The following is a 13523-nucleotide window of genomic DNA, read 5'->3' as shown; positions in this document are numbered from 1 at the left end:
CTCAGGGACAGAGGCAAGAGGACTGTGGGGAGTTTCCTGAGCTACACAGTTAAGACCCTGTTTCAAAACCAAACAGAAGCAGAAAAATAACACAGCAAGGGATCAGAGAATGAGTCTAGGAAGATAATGCATGTCACACGGTGGCACAGTGGTCTGAAGAAGATCTGGAAGGACGCAACCAGACACAGGAACAGAAAATGCCAGAGTGAGGGTGTGGTGGGGCGGGGAACAGGGAGGTCTACTAACGGCAGTGGCAGGTTCAGATCTGCGGGTTTAAAAGTCCCCGTCATTGCTCTGCAGACAGCAAACCTCGGAAACCTCTGAGGTGAAAACAGAGAACCTAGGAAAGAGCTGATTACGAAGCAGTCCAGATGGACAGAGGCCGAGGTCGGGGTGGGTATGACCTAAGGATGGGCAAATGCGATCGACCGGCTAAGGCGAGTACGTGGTGCGGGGAGGAGGTAAGAACAACTTCCCTGCGGGGATATCCGACCACGGAGCAGTTTTAAGTAAGATGGGAGTGAACTCCCGGCCAAGGGGAGAAGCCTGACGGGGAGACAGTGATTCCTGGACGTGGCGGACTCCGGAGATGAAGGATTCTTTGGAACACGAAGTCAGGGCTTCTGGAACTGAATGCTCTCGGGCAGTGCCACAGTCTCGCTCCCACATTAGGCCTGAAAAAGCATGCCCTACTCACGAACTGGCTCCGGCGGTTCCTGCGGAAGCTGAGGAGCATCCTGATTGTGGGATGTGGGCTTCGGTACCCGGTCCAGGACTAGCAGGAGGACAGCCCAGCTCCCGTGGACCCAGAGACTTCAAAACAACCATGCCTCCCATTGGCTCTGTTCTGAGTCTCGACCAATCAAAGTCAATTTTACTCTCACTCGTTGCTCCTGACAACGTAACAAGGCGTCATTCAAATTCCAGCCAATGAGGAGGCAAGCTGAGTCTTCCGTTCTATTACTGGTTATGCTAGAAGTCAATCTTGTAAAATTAGCCAATCCTACATTGAAGAAGGCGGGCAGAAATAAATATGGGGAGGCCGGACTGTGGGAACACGGAAGTGGCATGGCTTCAGGTGCTGTGCACGGAGATTCCAGATCCCGGCACCGTGAGCTTTCCTGCTGGTTCAGCCTCTCATAGGGACTGGACGGAGGAACTACCCTCAGCGCCCTGTTAGGACACCAAATCTCAAGAAGGTGCTTAAAAGGAGGAACGGACTGACTACGACAGGATTCTTCTGAATTTACCCCGGCGTGGTGGCGCGCGGCTGTCATTCCAGCCCTTGGGAGGCTGAATTCGAATCCAGCCTGAGCTACCAGCCAGCTGTCAGTAGAGAGCCGAGCTTCATAATAAGACCTAGTTTATTTTCTTAAAAGAAGAAATTTCTGGAATTTTTATTTCGGCTGATAGAAATCAATGACTGAAAAGCCACTCCGCAGATCCTCCCAGAGAAGCCGGGACTTAGTGTAGAACCCGCTCTAGTGGGGTCTTGTGTTTTTTCCATTAGACCAAAACCGCGGATGGAAAGGAACTCTCCGGGTGGTACAGGTTCCGTGCACGTGCCACTGGGGCATATTGTGGCCAATGAGAAGTGGCGCGGGTCCCAACTGGCTCAGGAGCTGCAAGGTTAGTGAGTGGCTGCCTTCTGTCATACTCCTTTCTTCCCATCACATTAAAGGGGAAGGAGGAACGCTGGGGATGGTGATGTTCCTTCCTCCAGAGACTGAGGCAGGGATTGAGTTGGAGACCAACCTGAGCTACATTCAAGTTCGAGGCCAGCTAGGACTATAACAGCCTGTCCCTAAATAAATAAATAAAGCCGGGCAGTGGTGGCACACGCCTTTAATCCCAGCACTTGGGAGGCAGAGGCAGGCGGATCTCTGTGAGTTTGAGGCCAGCCTGGTCTACAGGAGCTAGTTCCGGGAAAGGCACCAAAGCTACAGAGAAACCCTGTCTTGAAAAACCAAAATAAATAAATAAATAAATAAATAAATAAACAAATAAATAAGTTAATATACTCACGTGGTGGCCCAGACTCCTCCCTCTTCTGAGCTTTGGGGCACTAGACACGCAGATGTGCACAGACATAAATGCAAGTAAAATATATACATCATTTTTTTTTAATTAAAAAGAGGCCTTAGAGATGGCTCCATCCCCAGGACCCCCATTGGGCTGCTCATTACTGCTTTTAATTCTGCTTCAGAGGATTTGATGCTCTCTTCTGGCCTCTCCGGGTACCTGCACACATGTGCACACATGTCTACACACACACACCACACACATTTTTAAAAAAGCACATTCTCACTGTAGCAACAGATAACTCCTTATTATCTGGAATTCCTAATCACTTTTCTTGTCTGTGTTTTAAGGAAAAGTTAAACTCACGTTTGAGGAGGGTCTGCCATTGGCAGATTTTTACCTGTCCAGCAGATCTTGCATCCTCTATGTCACTGAGGCGGATTTGGTGGCCGGACATGGCTACAGAAAGAGACTTGTTCGTGTTAGAAATGTAAGTACGGAATCCAAGGTGCCGAACTCCAACATCTCCCTGCATCTCCATCACCCCTCTCAACCTTCCCAAGCCCTAAGGGATGAGTTTCTGAACTTTATTTTTTTTATTTATTTTTTATTTATTTATTAAAGATTTCTGCCTCCTCCCCGCCACCGCCTCCCATTTCCTTCCCTCTCCCCCACCAAGTCCCCCTCCCTCATCAGCCCAAAGAGCAATCAGGGTTCCCTGCCCTGTGGGAAGTTCAAGGACCATCCACCTCCAGAGTTTCTGAACTTTAAAAGGAGTGTGCTACCAAATCACTTGCTGTCTTTTCTCTTGAAGTCTGGGCATCTTCAAGGGATCGTAATAGTTGAAAAAACGCAGATAAGTGACCAGTACTTCTCAGCAGTCCAGAAGTTTACCGTGCTCGACCTTGGGATGGTGTTGCTCCCAGTGGCCAACCAGTTGGAAGCATCCTGCCTCATTATCCAGCTGGTAAGTACCCGGTTCTTCCTTTCCAACTTCCCGCCCAGGAGATTCTCTATTTGCCTCTGATCCTTACCAAAGCTGCCTTTATTATAGTGGGGTTGGTTTCTCTAAGTATTTTTTAAGATTTATTTTTATTTAATGTGCGTTAGTGTTTCTACCTGCATGTATGTCTGTGTGAGGGCACCAGCTCTCCTAGAACTGAGTTGCGAGCTGCCATGTGGGTGCGGGGAATTGAACCCTGGTCTTCTAGAAAAGTAACCAGTACTCTTAACTGCTGAACAATCTCTCCAGCCCTAAACATTTTTTTATTTTGTTTTTGTTTGTTTTTTCGAGACAGGGTTTCTCTGTTGTAGCCCTAGCTGTCCTGGAACTTGTGTTGTAGACCAGGTTGGCCTTGAACTCAGAGATCCGCCTGCCTCTGCCTCCCAAGTGCTGGGATTAAAGGTGTGCAGCACCTGGCCTTCTCAAAATAATTTTGACGTCGGGTCTCTTGTAGCTGAGCTTACAGGCGTGTATCACCACACTGGGTTTTAGGCAGTGCTGGAGATTGAACCCAGGGCTTACCGCATGCAAGGCAAATACTGTGCCAACCAAGTGACACCTCTCTGATTTTGTGAAACCTTTGCACTGATGATGGTTACAAAGGGAACAAGTTGGGGCTCTGATTTTGGCCTCCAGGCTGCCCTGGTGCTATCATTATCCTGCATTTGTACTAGAAACTGGCAGCTGGCAGCCCCTTTGTGTTTTTCTAGCATGTCATTGTTTAAGTATCACACTTTCTTGGTTTGTTCTTTGTTTTTGGGGTGCCCCCCTCCCCCATAGCACCTCCTGTAGCCCAGGCTGGCCTTGAGCTCCTGGTCCTCCTGATTCTACTTCTCTATTCCTTTGAATCACAAATGTTTACCACCATTGTATATAGACTTACTATATTTATTTCTTTTTTTAATATTTTCATTTTATTTGCATGGGTGTTTTGTTTGCATGTATGTGTGAGGGTGTGAGATCTTGGAGTTACAGACAGTTGTTACAGACAGCTGCCACGTGGATGCTGGGAATTGAACCTGGGTCCTCTGGAAGAGCAGTCAGTGCTCTTAACCACTGAGCCATCTCTCCAACCCCGCATTTATTTCTTAAATAATCCTGAGCCGGGGGGGGGGGGGGGGGCTTAGTGGTTAGAACACTTGCTACACAAGCATGAGGACCTAAGTCTGACCTCTCCCAAACTCGTGTGAAAATGCTGGGCCTGACAACACACATGTAATCCTAGCCCTGGGGAGGTAGGCAGATGCCTGTGGCTTGCCGGCCAGCCAGCCTAGGCCCTGCTTCAAACCACAGGTGGATGGAGCCTGAAGAACAGCACTCAAGGTTGACCTCTGGTCTTTGCCTGCATGCAAATGTGCATTCCCTGCACGAATACACACACACAACAAAAGTAGATGTCGTTGGTGTCTTGATTGCTCTGCTCCTGAGTGTTCAGTCCCTCTGCTCATCACACTTTTCTGGGGAGCTTGTTTGCTCTTGGATACCAGGTCTCACGATGGAGCCCGGGTTGGCTTGCAGCTTCTCACAAAGTCCAGGCTGACTTCACACTTATGTGAGCTTCCTGTACTGGGAGTCTGGCATTATGCCATACCTGGCTCTCCTGGGGAACCTTTGCAAAAGTGTCAAGGGCTGGCCAGTTGTTTAGTGGGGCTCGCTCTGAAGTGAACCCCCTGAAGCTCATGTGTTCCATCCCTAGAGCGCATACGGTGAAAGAAGAGAGTCTGCTCCCACAAATTGTATTTGGCCTCTGCATGCATGCGATGGCACATGCATGCCTCCCCCAATGTAAGAGAGCATTTCCCATCCACGACAAGCCCCAATAACAATTCACAAAAGTCAAACAAATAAATACATTAAGTAATAAAAATTGTGTCGGGAGGCAGGTTCATGGAGCAGGCCTATAGTCCAGCTTTGAGGCTAATCTGGGCTACACAGTAAGGCGGTCTCAAAAAAAAAAAGTGACAGGATTAGATTATATCTAACTCTGAGGTAGACCACTTGAGGCCAAGCTCAATTCCTGGCTGTGGGGGGAAATGTGATATATGCGGTTTACCTCTGACCAGGGTAGGGCCTGAGTATATTTTGGTATGTGAGTTATTATGTTACTAAGGTTTATTTTTTAAAATCATGATTTGCGTGCACTATATGTATATAGACACACATGTCATGGCATGTTTGTAGAGGTCAGAGGACAACTTCATGGGATCCACCCTCTCCTTCCACCTTTGCCTGGATTCCAGACATGTGCAGCCACCTTGACCAGCCCCTGGGTTACTGCTGTTAAGTGGATGAGCACCTAGGGTTGGGAAGTAAATTGGAAATGCAGGCAGGCCATGGCGTCCTGACTTCTCTCTACCATCTCCAGTATTCTGCCTGTAGGAGAATGCTCACGTCAGTCTGGGTGTAAGGTATAACTGCCTCTAGCTGAGGGGTAGCTGAGGGGTAGCTGAGGGGTAGCTGAGGGGTAGCTGAGGGTCTGTCTCTCCTTTGAGAGCTGCAGAAGTCCTAGCAGGGACACACTCTTGCTGAGGAATGTCGGCGACCTTTGTCCTCCAGTCAAATGTGCTTTGTTAGCAGAGTGGCAGGTGTTATAGTCAATTGTCATCACACCCTTGGTACCTCCTAATTTGTTCTTTGACACAGGGTCTCACTGTGTAAGCCTGGCTAGCTTAGAACTCACAACATAGACCAGGCTGGTCCCAGATTCCCAGAGCTACGTCTGCCTTAGCCTCCCAGTGCTGAGATTGCAGGTACATACTACCTCATGTGACTCGGGCTTCTCTTTCGTTAGGCAAGCTGCTACAGCTCCTGTTTTAAACATTTCTCTGAATTATTTTTTTTTTTACTTTTTTTCATCTATTTAAATAATCTCACCAGTATCTAAGAATTTGTATTTCTGGCATGTGAAAACCCATAAGGTGAACTAAATGGAAAAGCTGTGTTAAGGGGGCTGCGGAAATGCACAGTCGGTATAGCAGCTGCCACAGATATGAGAGCCAAGTCCCTGAGAGTCCACAACTCATGTAAAGAGCCAGTGGTAGGAGACCCTGCCTCCGAAAATAAGGTAAAGAGCAATAGAGGAAGCCGCCCAGTGTCAGTGTCTGGCTCCCACACCCAGGCATGGACATGAGTATGGCCACACACACACATACATACATACACACACACACACACACACACACACACACACGCATAAACCACAGGCACGCATGAGAATGGACACACACACACAAACCACGGGCACACATTTCTTACAGAAACTGTCTCCACCAGAGGGCGCCCATGTGCTTTTCTTTAATTTTCCCTTCCAGGTTCAGGAGCAAACCGGGGAGCCCAGCAGGAACCCTTTCCTCAGGAAGAAGAGGTGTATGCTCTCCGAGCTGTCCCTTGTTCAGACGGTGCAGCAGATCCCAGGGGTGGGAAAAGTTAAGGCTCCTCTTCTGCTCCAGAAGTTTCCGACCATCCAGCAACTGAGTAACGCTTCCGTCCAAGAACTCCAGGAGGTTGTCGGACATGCGGTAGCACAGCAAATCCACACCTTCTTCACCCAGCCGCGGTGACAGCAGCCCCGCAGCTCACTTTTCCTCCTTTAGAAACTACAGCGTCTGGTTTCGTATTTAAAAAGGAAGAAAAATGTCCTCCTCTCAGTGGCAACAAGCGAAAGACAAAGTGAGGACCGATGGCGCTTGCCTGCCTTGTTGTCGGTCCAGGAGCGACCTTATGGGCCTCGGGTACCGTGGGTGGCACTACCCAATTCTGCTAAGATGAAAAGGATCCCGAGGGGATATCCAGAGAGAGCCAGAGTCACTGCAGCAGCAGCAGCAGCAGCCAGCTCGAGCAGGTTTCTATGCGCACCTTCCCTTGCAGCTGCCATTGAGAGGTCCTGTGAGGTTCCAGATGCTGTGAGGACCGGGCACTGTGGGAGTGCCCGTGTTTCCATGTCAGGGTCACAGCTCAGGTCTTCTCCGCACACGGCAGGTACCTGTGTTCTGGAGTCCCTGCCAATGTAAACAAACGCCTCTCTTCCTTCATTCCTGCTTCCTCCCCTCTCAACACAATAAAAACATTTTGTGCCTTAGACGAATAACAGTTCAGAAGAAATAATCCAAACAAAATAAAAGCAAAGAAAAAAAATTTTTTTTTTTTTTTTTTTTGGTTTTTCGAGACAGGGTTTCTCTGTGGTTTTGGAGCCTGTCCTGGAACTAGCTCTTGTAGACGAGGCTGGTCTCGAACTCACAGAGATCCGCCTGCCTCTGCCTCCCAAGTTCTGGGATTAAAGGCGTGCGCCACCACCGCCCGGCCTTTTGTTTTTGTTTTTGTTTTCTTTTTGTTTTTTTGGCAAAGAAAAATATTAACTCAAACAATGAACGCGACTATTTATTTAAATATGTATACAAACAGCCCCAGGGACAGTGGAGACACTTTCCTAAAGGCATATGCTTTCTTAAGATATTGCACAATAGAAAAATAATTAAATCCTTGTGACTTCTCCAATTAAGATGCACAGGCTACGTCTTTAAGCATATCACTTAAACTATGTCGACCATGACTACAGAAAAGAGTCACAGCGTCATCCAGCCTATAGCCCCAAAGTCAAGTTAGTAGGTAGATACAGCTTAAAAAGTCAGGCCGAGGTGTCGGCTTGAGCAAGCTTTCGTCTTCAACCTTGTAAACTGCAGAGCTACTTCTTAACCCAAGACTCTTCAAAGACAGCTACATACCTCCTACTTCGAATGAAAAGAGAAATGTTTTGAGTATCAAACAACATATTATCTACCCTGTAGACAGTATCTCCCAGCACCAGCACCGCTGCTGTGTTAGCAACTGGTCAGCTGGATCCGGCCGGAGGGAAAGCTGATCCTGGAAAAAGCCAAGGACAAAAAAAAAAGGCACTGGACTCTAGCTGTAGCTGGGAAATGACATTCAAATTGTGAAGGAATGACATAAAATGTTGCCATTTTCAGCTCATGAATTCCCAAGGAGTTAAAGCAGCCTGTTTTGTTTGTTTGAGACAGGGACTCTATGTAGCCCTGGTAGTCCTGGAACTCACAATGTAGACCAGACTGACCTTGAACTCACAGAGATCTGCCAAGCAGCCTAGCTTCAGTAATCACCCCTAACCTGCCCCCATTTAAGGGTCATTTGAACTTGAGGTTAAGAAATCACTATTACCTTCCAAATCTCGACACTCAAAAATATACCAAGGTAGGTGGCTCCCATTCATTTCTTACAGTGCCTGAACTGTCATAACCCTGGCTGTCACGAAGAGCCACATCACCCGGGCGCTTCTGTGCCCAACTTTATAGAATAAATAACCGCAGCTCGGTGCGAAAATCCCCGCGCAGCTGGGTTTCCCACCCATCTCTAGAGGCGTCTTCTCACACTCATAAGCCCATCAAATGCAAGTTCCCACTCGCAGAAAATAGAGCTGGAGAACGTTCCCGTCGTGGCTTAGGTGTGAACTCGTTGGCCGCGGAGTGAACTATGGTGCCCCCCCCCCCACTTCAGTACAGTGAGCTGTCAGTGTTGAGCAGGCTGAAGGGCGTGGGGAGTTTCTTCTTGGCTTGAGGCCTTGCCAGGCCAACCTCCGGGAGGCAAAGTGTGCTGACCGACTTCTGCCTGTTCTTACTGGTACCCCAACTCAGAAAGGAGAGCTTCTTTGAGATCTTCTTGGCTTTGTCAGTTTTCTCATCATCCATGGACAGGCAGATCATGGAGTACGTCTTCTGCATCCCCACAGAGTAAGTGGCACACTTATTATGCTGCCCGTGGGGAAGGAAAAAGAAGAAAAATGTTAGCTGTGACGAGACGGTTAGGAAGGATTGACAAGTCCGGGGTTCAAGCCACCCAGAACCCAGGCACTCGGGAGGTAGAAGCAGGGGGATTAGAAACCCAGGCTTGGCTACACAATGGGTTGGAGGCCAGCCTGAGTCACAGCGAATGCCGGATGCCCTATCGCGAACCCACAAGTCTGAGGCTCACACTGTGCACTGAAAGCACCCTCTATGGAGTTAGGGGGATGGAAGGTTGGTGAGATGGCTCAGTGGGTAAAGGTGCTTGCTACCAAGCCCAACAACCTGACTTCAGCCTCTGAACCTGGCTGAGGGAAAGGGAAAAGTTTCCTCAAGCTGTCCTGTGGCCTCCGCATGCATACTATGGTGTGCTCTTACAAATAGATAAGCGTAAAAAAAAAATCAGGTTGATGTAAATCTAAAACTTGGGTGGCTGATGCTTTTATAGAATTAGGCTCTGAAAAGCTCAGACAGAGGGGCTTCAAGATGGTTCAGCAGGTAAAGGCACCCATGTGTGGAAGAAGAGAAATAACCGATGCCTGCAAGTTGTCCCCTGGCCTTCACTTTTGCTCTATGGAACACACACACACACACACACACAAATAAATAAACCGAACTTAATATGTAAGGCAAGGACAGAGGCCCTGTGGTGGGACACATTGTAACTGTTCCACTCCGGAAGCCGGGGGCGGGGGCAGGGGGGTGGGTCTGGAGTTTACAGTTTGATTTTTTTTTTTTTTTTTGGTTTTTTTCGAGACAGGGTTTCTCTGTAGCTTTGGTGTCCGTCCTGGAACTAGCTCTTGTAGACCAGGCTGGCCTCGAACTCCCAGAGATCCGCCTGCCTCTGCCTCCCGAGTGCTGGGATTAAAGGCGTGCGCCACCACCGCCCGGCCAGTTTGATTTTTTTAATACAGGGGAAAATATGGGAAGGATATTTATGGTTAGTCCTCTTGTGTGCTGGTTAGTTTTTTCAACTTGACCCAGGATAGAGTCATTGGAAAAGAAGAAACAGAACTGAGAAAATATTTTTGTAAGATCGGGTTGTAGGGCATTTTCTCTTTTTTTTTAATTTATTTATTTAATATGTATACAGTGTTCTGCATGCCTGCAGGCCAGACAAAGGCACCAAATCTCATTACAGATGGTTGTGAGCCACTATGTGGGTGCTGGGAACTGAACTCATGATCTCTGGAAGAGTAGCCAGTGCTCTTAACCACTGAACCATCTCTCCAGCCCTGTAAGGCATTTTCTTATTAGTGATTGGTGGGGAAGGGCCCATTCCATTCATGGGCTGGTGGTCCTGGGTTCTGTAAGAAAGCAGGCTGAGCAAGCCAGGGGAACAAGCCTGTAAGCAGCACCCTCCATGGCCTCTGCATCAGCTCCTGCCTCCGGGTTCCTGCCCTGCTTAAGTTCCGTGCTGATGAACTGTTGTATGGAACCATGAGTGAAATAAACCCTTTTCTGGGGCTGGAGAGATGGCTCAGCAGTTAAGAATACTGCCTGCTCTTCCAAAGGTCCTGAGTTCAATTCCCAGCAACCACATGGTGGCTCACAACCATCTGTGATGAGATCTGGCACCCTTTTCTGGCCTGCAGGCATACATGCAGGCAAAACACTATATACATAATAAATAATAATCTTAATAAATAATAAATGAATCTTAAAAACAAAAAACGCTTTCTTCCCCAAGTTGCTTTTGGTCATGGTGTTTCATCACAGCAATAGTGACCCTAACTAGTACACCTTAGACTCTGGTGATTTTAGGTCAAGATTCTCCCTTTTCTAGACTCCAACGGGACACACTCTGTCATTAAAGACAATGGAACTAAATCTTGGAGGCAGATTGTGGGGCTTTTAGTATTTCCCAACCTTTCCCTGCTCTGCAGCTGGCTGCCTTCTATCATAAGGCCTTTCTCCCAATCGTCAGTTCTCTTCCTTACTCCTTTGGCAGGATGTCAGCTCCAGTTAAATTCCACCTTGGCCTTCCTGCCTCCCCCACCACCCTCCTTCAAAAGCTGCAAACAGCCTGAGGATATTCCTCCCAACTGACTGATTTCCCTGACCCTGTGTCTCTCGACCTCTGACCCCTGCACTCCCTGTCTTGCCCTGGTCCCACCAGCCCTCTGCTCCTAGCTGCCTGTTAGCACCCTCTCTGCTCACCTCTGACCTCTCAGTGAGCCTGGCACTCCCTCCCGCCTGCTGCCCGGATTCCACTCCTTCTCCTCCAGGTACCAGGCCACACCCTGCATTCCTGCCTCACAGACACAGGCTGGCTCTGCTATCCATGTATGTCTGCGTGCACCCCCCCCCCCCCCCCGCATTCTTGGAGATGTGTCACTGACCCTCCCCCGCCTCCACCTTGCCAGGATCACTCAAGGGTCAGCTCCCATCCAAGGTCCTCTCTTCCTTTCACAGGCCTCTTTTTCTGTCGCTCCTGCACAGCATGCCCCCTGCTACTGACCCTCCAAGCCCTTTTGGACCTTGTCTGGGACTGTTAGGGCTTAATGGAGCACTTCAGAAAACACTGCCTGGTCAGACTCCTAAAACCTACTGCCCAAACCCTGAAAGCCCAGAGAGGGTATTAATCAGCTCAAGTCACACAGCTTGACAATCAGGGCCCGGCTCCAGCTCTTCTTTCCAAAGCATGGATTCCTTCCACTGTGTCTGTCAGTAGTTCCCAAACTGTGCTCTAGGGAGGAGCACAGATCCCACCAGTCACAACAAAGCATGGCAGGTGGCTGATGTGGGCGGGCACAGCCCTTCATTTGTTCTCCTCGCACTGGGAAGGAACCCAGGGCCTGCTAAGCAAGCGCTAGGTGACTGAGCCACATCCCAGTCCTCACCATTTGATTTTGAACAAAAGTCGTCATGAGCAGTGTTCAGAGGCCAAGAGATGGCTCAGTGGTTAAGAGCACCTGCGGCTCTCCCATGGGACCTGAGTTCAGTTCCCAGCCCCGTGTCAAAAGGCACACAACTGTCTGTAACTCCAGCTCCAAGGGACCCAAGGAAGGGTCGCTTGTTCATTCCCGGCGCCCAGAACCAAAATAATCACTGCTTCTTATTGACTAATTCCTACATCTTAATTCAACCCATCTCCAGTAATCTGTGCATCACCACGAGGTCGTGGCCTCCAGCAAAGTTTCAGCATGTCTATCTCCTGTGGTGGCTCCATGGCTTCTTCTTCAACTCCACCCTCTTTTCTCCCAGCAGACAGCCTAGCTTTCCCCATCTAGTTCTGTTCTGCCCTTGCCATAGGCACAGAGCAGTTTCTTTATTCATTAACCAATAAAAGCAACACACAGACAGAAGGATCTCCCACACCAGGCACCTGAACTCACAAGCCACACGCAGACACACACCTACACATAATTAAGACTAATCAACCAAAACTCTTCTTTTAAAAGCAAACAGTGCTCAAGTGTCTTTATCTGAAGTCTCACTTAGCTACAAAGAACAACCATAACAGTGCTGGGCATCAATATCACACCCAGTATATAAACAAGTGGACCTCGTGCCTGCCATAGGGGCCTTGCCTACGTGAACTCACAGCGGCCTGTTAGGACCCCAAGGATACAAACACTCCCCCTGCCCCCCCCCACACACACACACTGTATTGAGCTTCAGAGCTATTCGTGGACTTGCCCAAGTTACCTGACTAATTAAAGCCAAACTCAAATTCAGCCAGGCTGTGTGTATGTTGAATGATCGCTTCCATCCCCCACCCTACCCCCCACCCCTGCTGAGACAGGGTTTCTCTGTGTAACAGTCATGACTGCCCTGGAACTCACTCTGTAGACCAGGCTGGCCTCAGACTCACTGAGATCCGCCTCTCTCTGCCTCCCAAGTGCTGGGATTAAAGGCGTGCGCCACCATCGCCCAGCCAAACAACTGCTTTTAACCACCATGTCTGGTTCCTTGACGCCTGGTTCAAAGGCAAGGCAGCAACAGAAATAAACAGAGCACACTCCGTGGAGTCCAGATTCCTAGCGATGGTCAAGACCATGCATGGCTGCCCGTTTAAGCTCTTCTCAGACAAACTTCTGTTCCTGGGAGTGGGGGGGGGGGGAGGTGATTGCCTGTTCAGAAACACCCTGAAGGCGATATCTGCTGATCATCCAAGATGTAAGGACAAACAGACCCACTCCTGCCGCCACGCCCTCCCTACCGTGACTGAACTGTGTCCCTTGAAGACACGAGTCACTATAAACCTCTCCCAAGTTGCTTACTTCAGTCATAGCAACATGAAGTTAATGAATACAACTGCCAAATGCTAGACATGAACATCTCGCATACACACACGCACGCACACACACACATGTGCGCACGAAAAGTCTACACCGCTTGGCCAGGTACCCATGGCCTGCCTCTAGGCAGCAGTTCTTCTAAAACAAACACCAGAATACATTAGCACCCTTCTGTAAAGACCTCCGCCCCTGTAAACAAGCCCTCCGCTCCACTTCCTGTAGTCCCCTCTGGTCACAGTACACTTGTTTAAAGGTCTTACTGGTCTTCTCTCCCTCTAGAACACTCTTAGCTCCTGTTGGTGCTGTGCTCAGCACACCCTTATTTTCTTTCTTTTTAAAAATTTGTTGTTTATGTGTACAAGTGTCTGCAATGTCCAAGACGGCCAGAAGAGGGCGCCAGATACAATTGTGCACTGCCATGTGGGTGTTGGAGACTGAATCTTGCAGGAATAGCAAGAGGTT

At 48.9% G+C, this 13523-nt stretch overlaps 3 protein-coding genes across 4 annotated transcripts in view; 1 reads left to right on the top strand and 2 right to left on the bottom strand.

The window, feature by feature from the left end:
• The window catches only part of Cep89 (centrosomal protein 89), a 49516-nt gene extending 48502 nt beyond the window's left edge, over positions 1 to 1014 (bottom strand). Inside the window, exon 1 of one of the 2 annotated variants that reach the window (XR_005974528.1) lies at positions 698 to 1014. Coding sequence is in view for 1 of the 2 variants with exons in the window: in XM_041653863.1 (XP_041509797.1) it covers positions 698 to 736 (39 nt within the window). In the remaining variant the exon portion in view is untranslated. The remainder of the gene's footprint in view (positions 1 to 697) is intronic. The other variant, XM_041653863.1, reaches the window with a different exon arrangement.
• A 92-nt stretch (positions 1015 to 1106) lies between these two features.
• Faap24 (FA core complex associated protein 24) lies at positions 1107 to 7245 on the top strand. Its single transcript, XM_041654090.1, has 4 exons — positions 1107 to 1629; positions 2373 to 2512; positions 2837 to 2989; positions 6337 to 7245. The coding sequence occupies exons 1-4, from the start codon at positions 1524 to 1526 to the stop codon at positions 6583 to 6585; spliced, it is 648 nt and encodes a 215-aa protein (XP_041510024.1). The 5' UTR covers positions 1107 to 1523; the 3' UTR covers positions 6586 to 7245.
• A 139-nt stretch (positions 7246 to 7384) lies between these two features.
• The window catches only part of Rhpn2 (rhophilin Rho GTPase binding protein 2), a 69346-nt gene continuing 63207 nt past the window's right edge, over positions 7385 to 13523 (bottom strand). The window contains exon 15 of the mRNA XM_041654359.1: positions 7385 to 8787. Coding sequence (XP_041510293.1) covers positions 8530 to 8787 — 258 coding nt within the window. The 3' untranslated portion in view covers positions 7385 to 8529. The remainder of the gene's footprint in view (positions 8788 to 13523) is intronic.

Source organism: Microtus oregoni, unplaced genomic scaffold (genome assembly GCF_018167655.1).
Source record: "Microtus oregoni isolate MIOR12 unplaced genomic scaffold, Mior012 000006F_ref0000085, whole genome shotgun sequence".
Classification (NCBI taxonomy): domain Eukaryota; kingdom Metazoa; phylum Chordata; class Mammalia; order Rodentia; family Cricetidae; genus Microtus; species Microtus oregoni.
The sequence above is the reverse complement of the archived record's forward strand: the minus strand, read 5'-3'. Positions and strand labels throughout refer to the sequence as shown.

Excerpts from the sequence above, each read along its gene's own strand:
- Faap24 (XM_041654090.1), top strand. The coding sequence starts at position 1,524 with ATGGAAAGGAACTCTCCGGGTGGTACAGGTTCCGTGCACGTGCCACTG. Across the intron at positions 1,630-2,372 it reads ACTGGCTCAGGAGCTGCAAG|GAAAAGTTAAACTCACGTTT; the intron begins GTTAGTGAGTGG and ends CTGTGTTTTAAG. Across the intron at positions 2,990-6,336 it reads CCTGCCTCATTATCCAGCTG|GTTCAGGAGCAAACCGGGGA; the intron begins GTAAGTACCCGG and ends TTTCCCTTCCAG.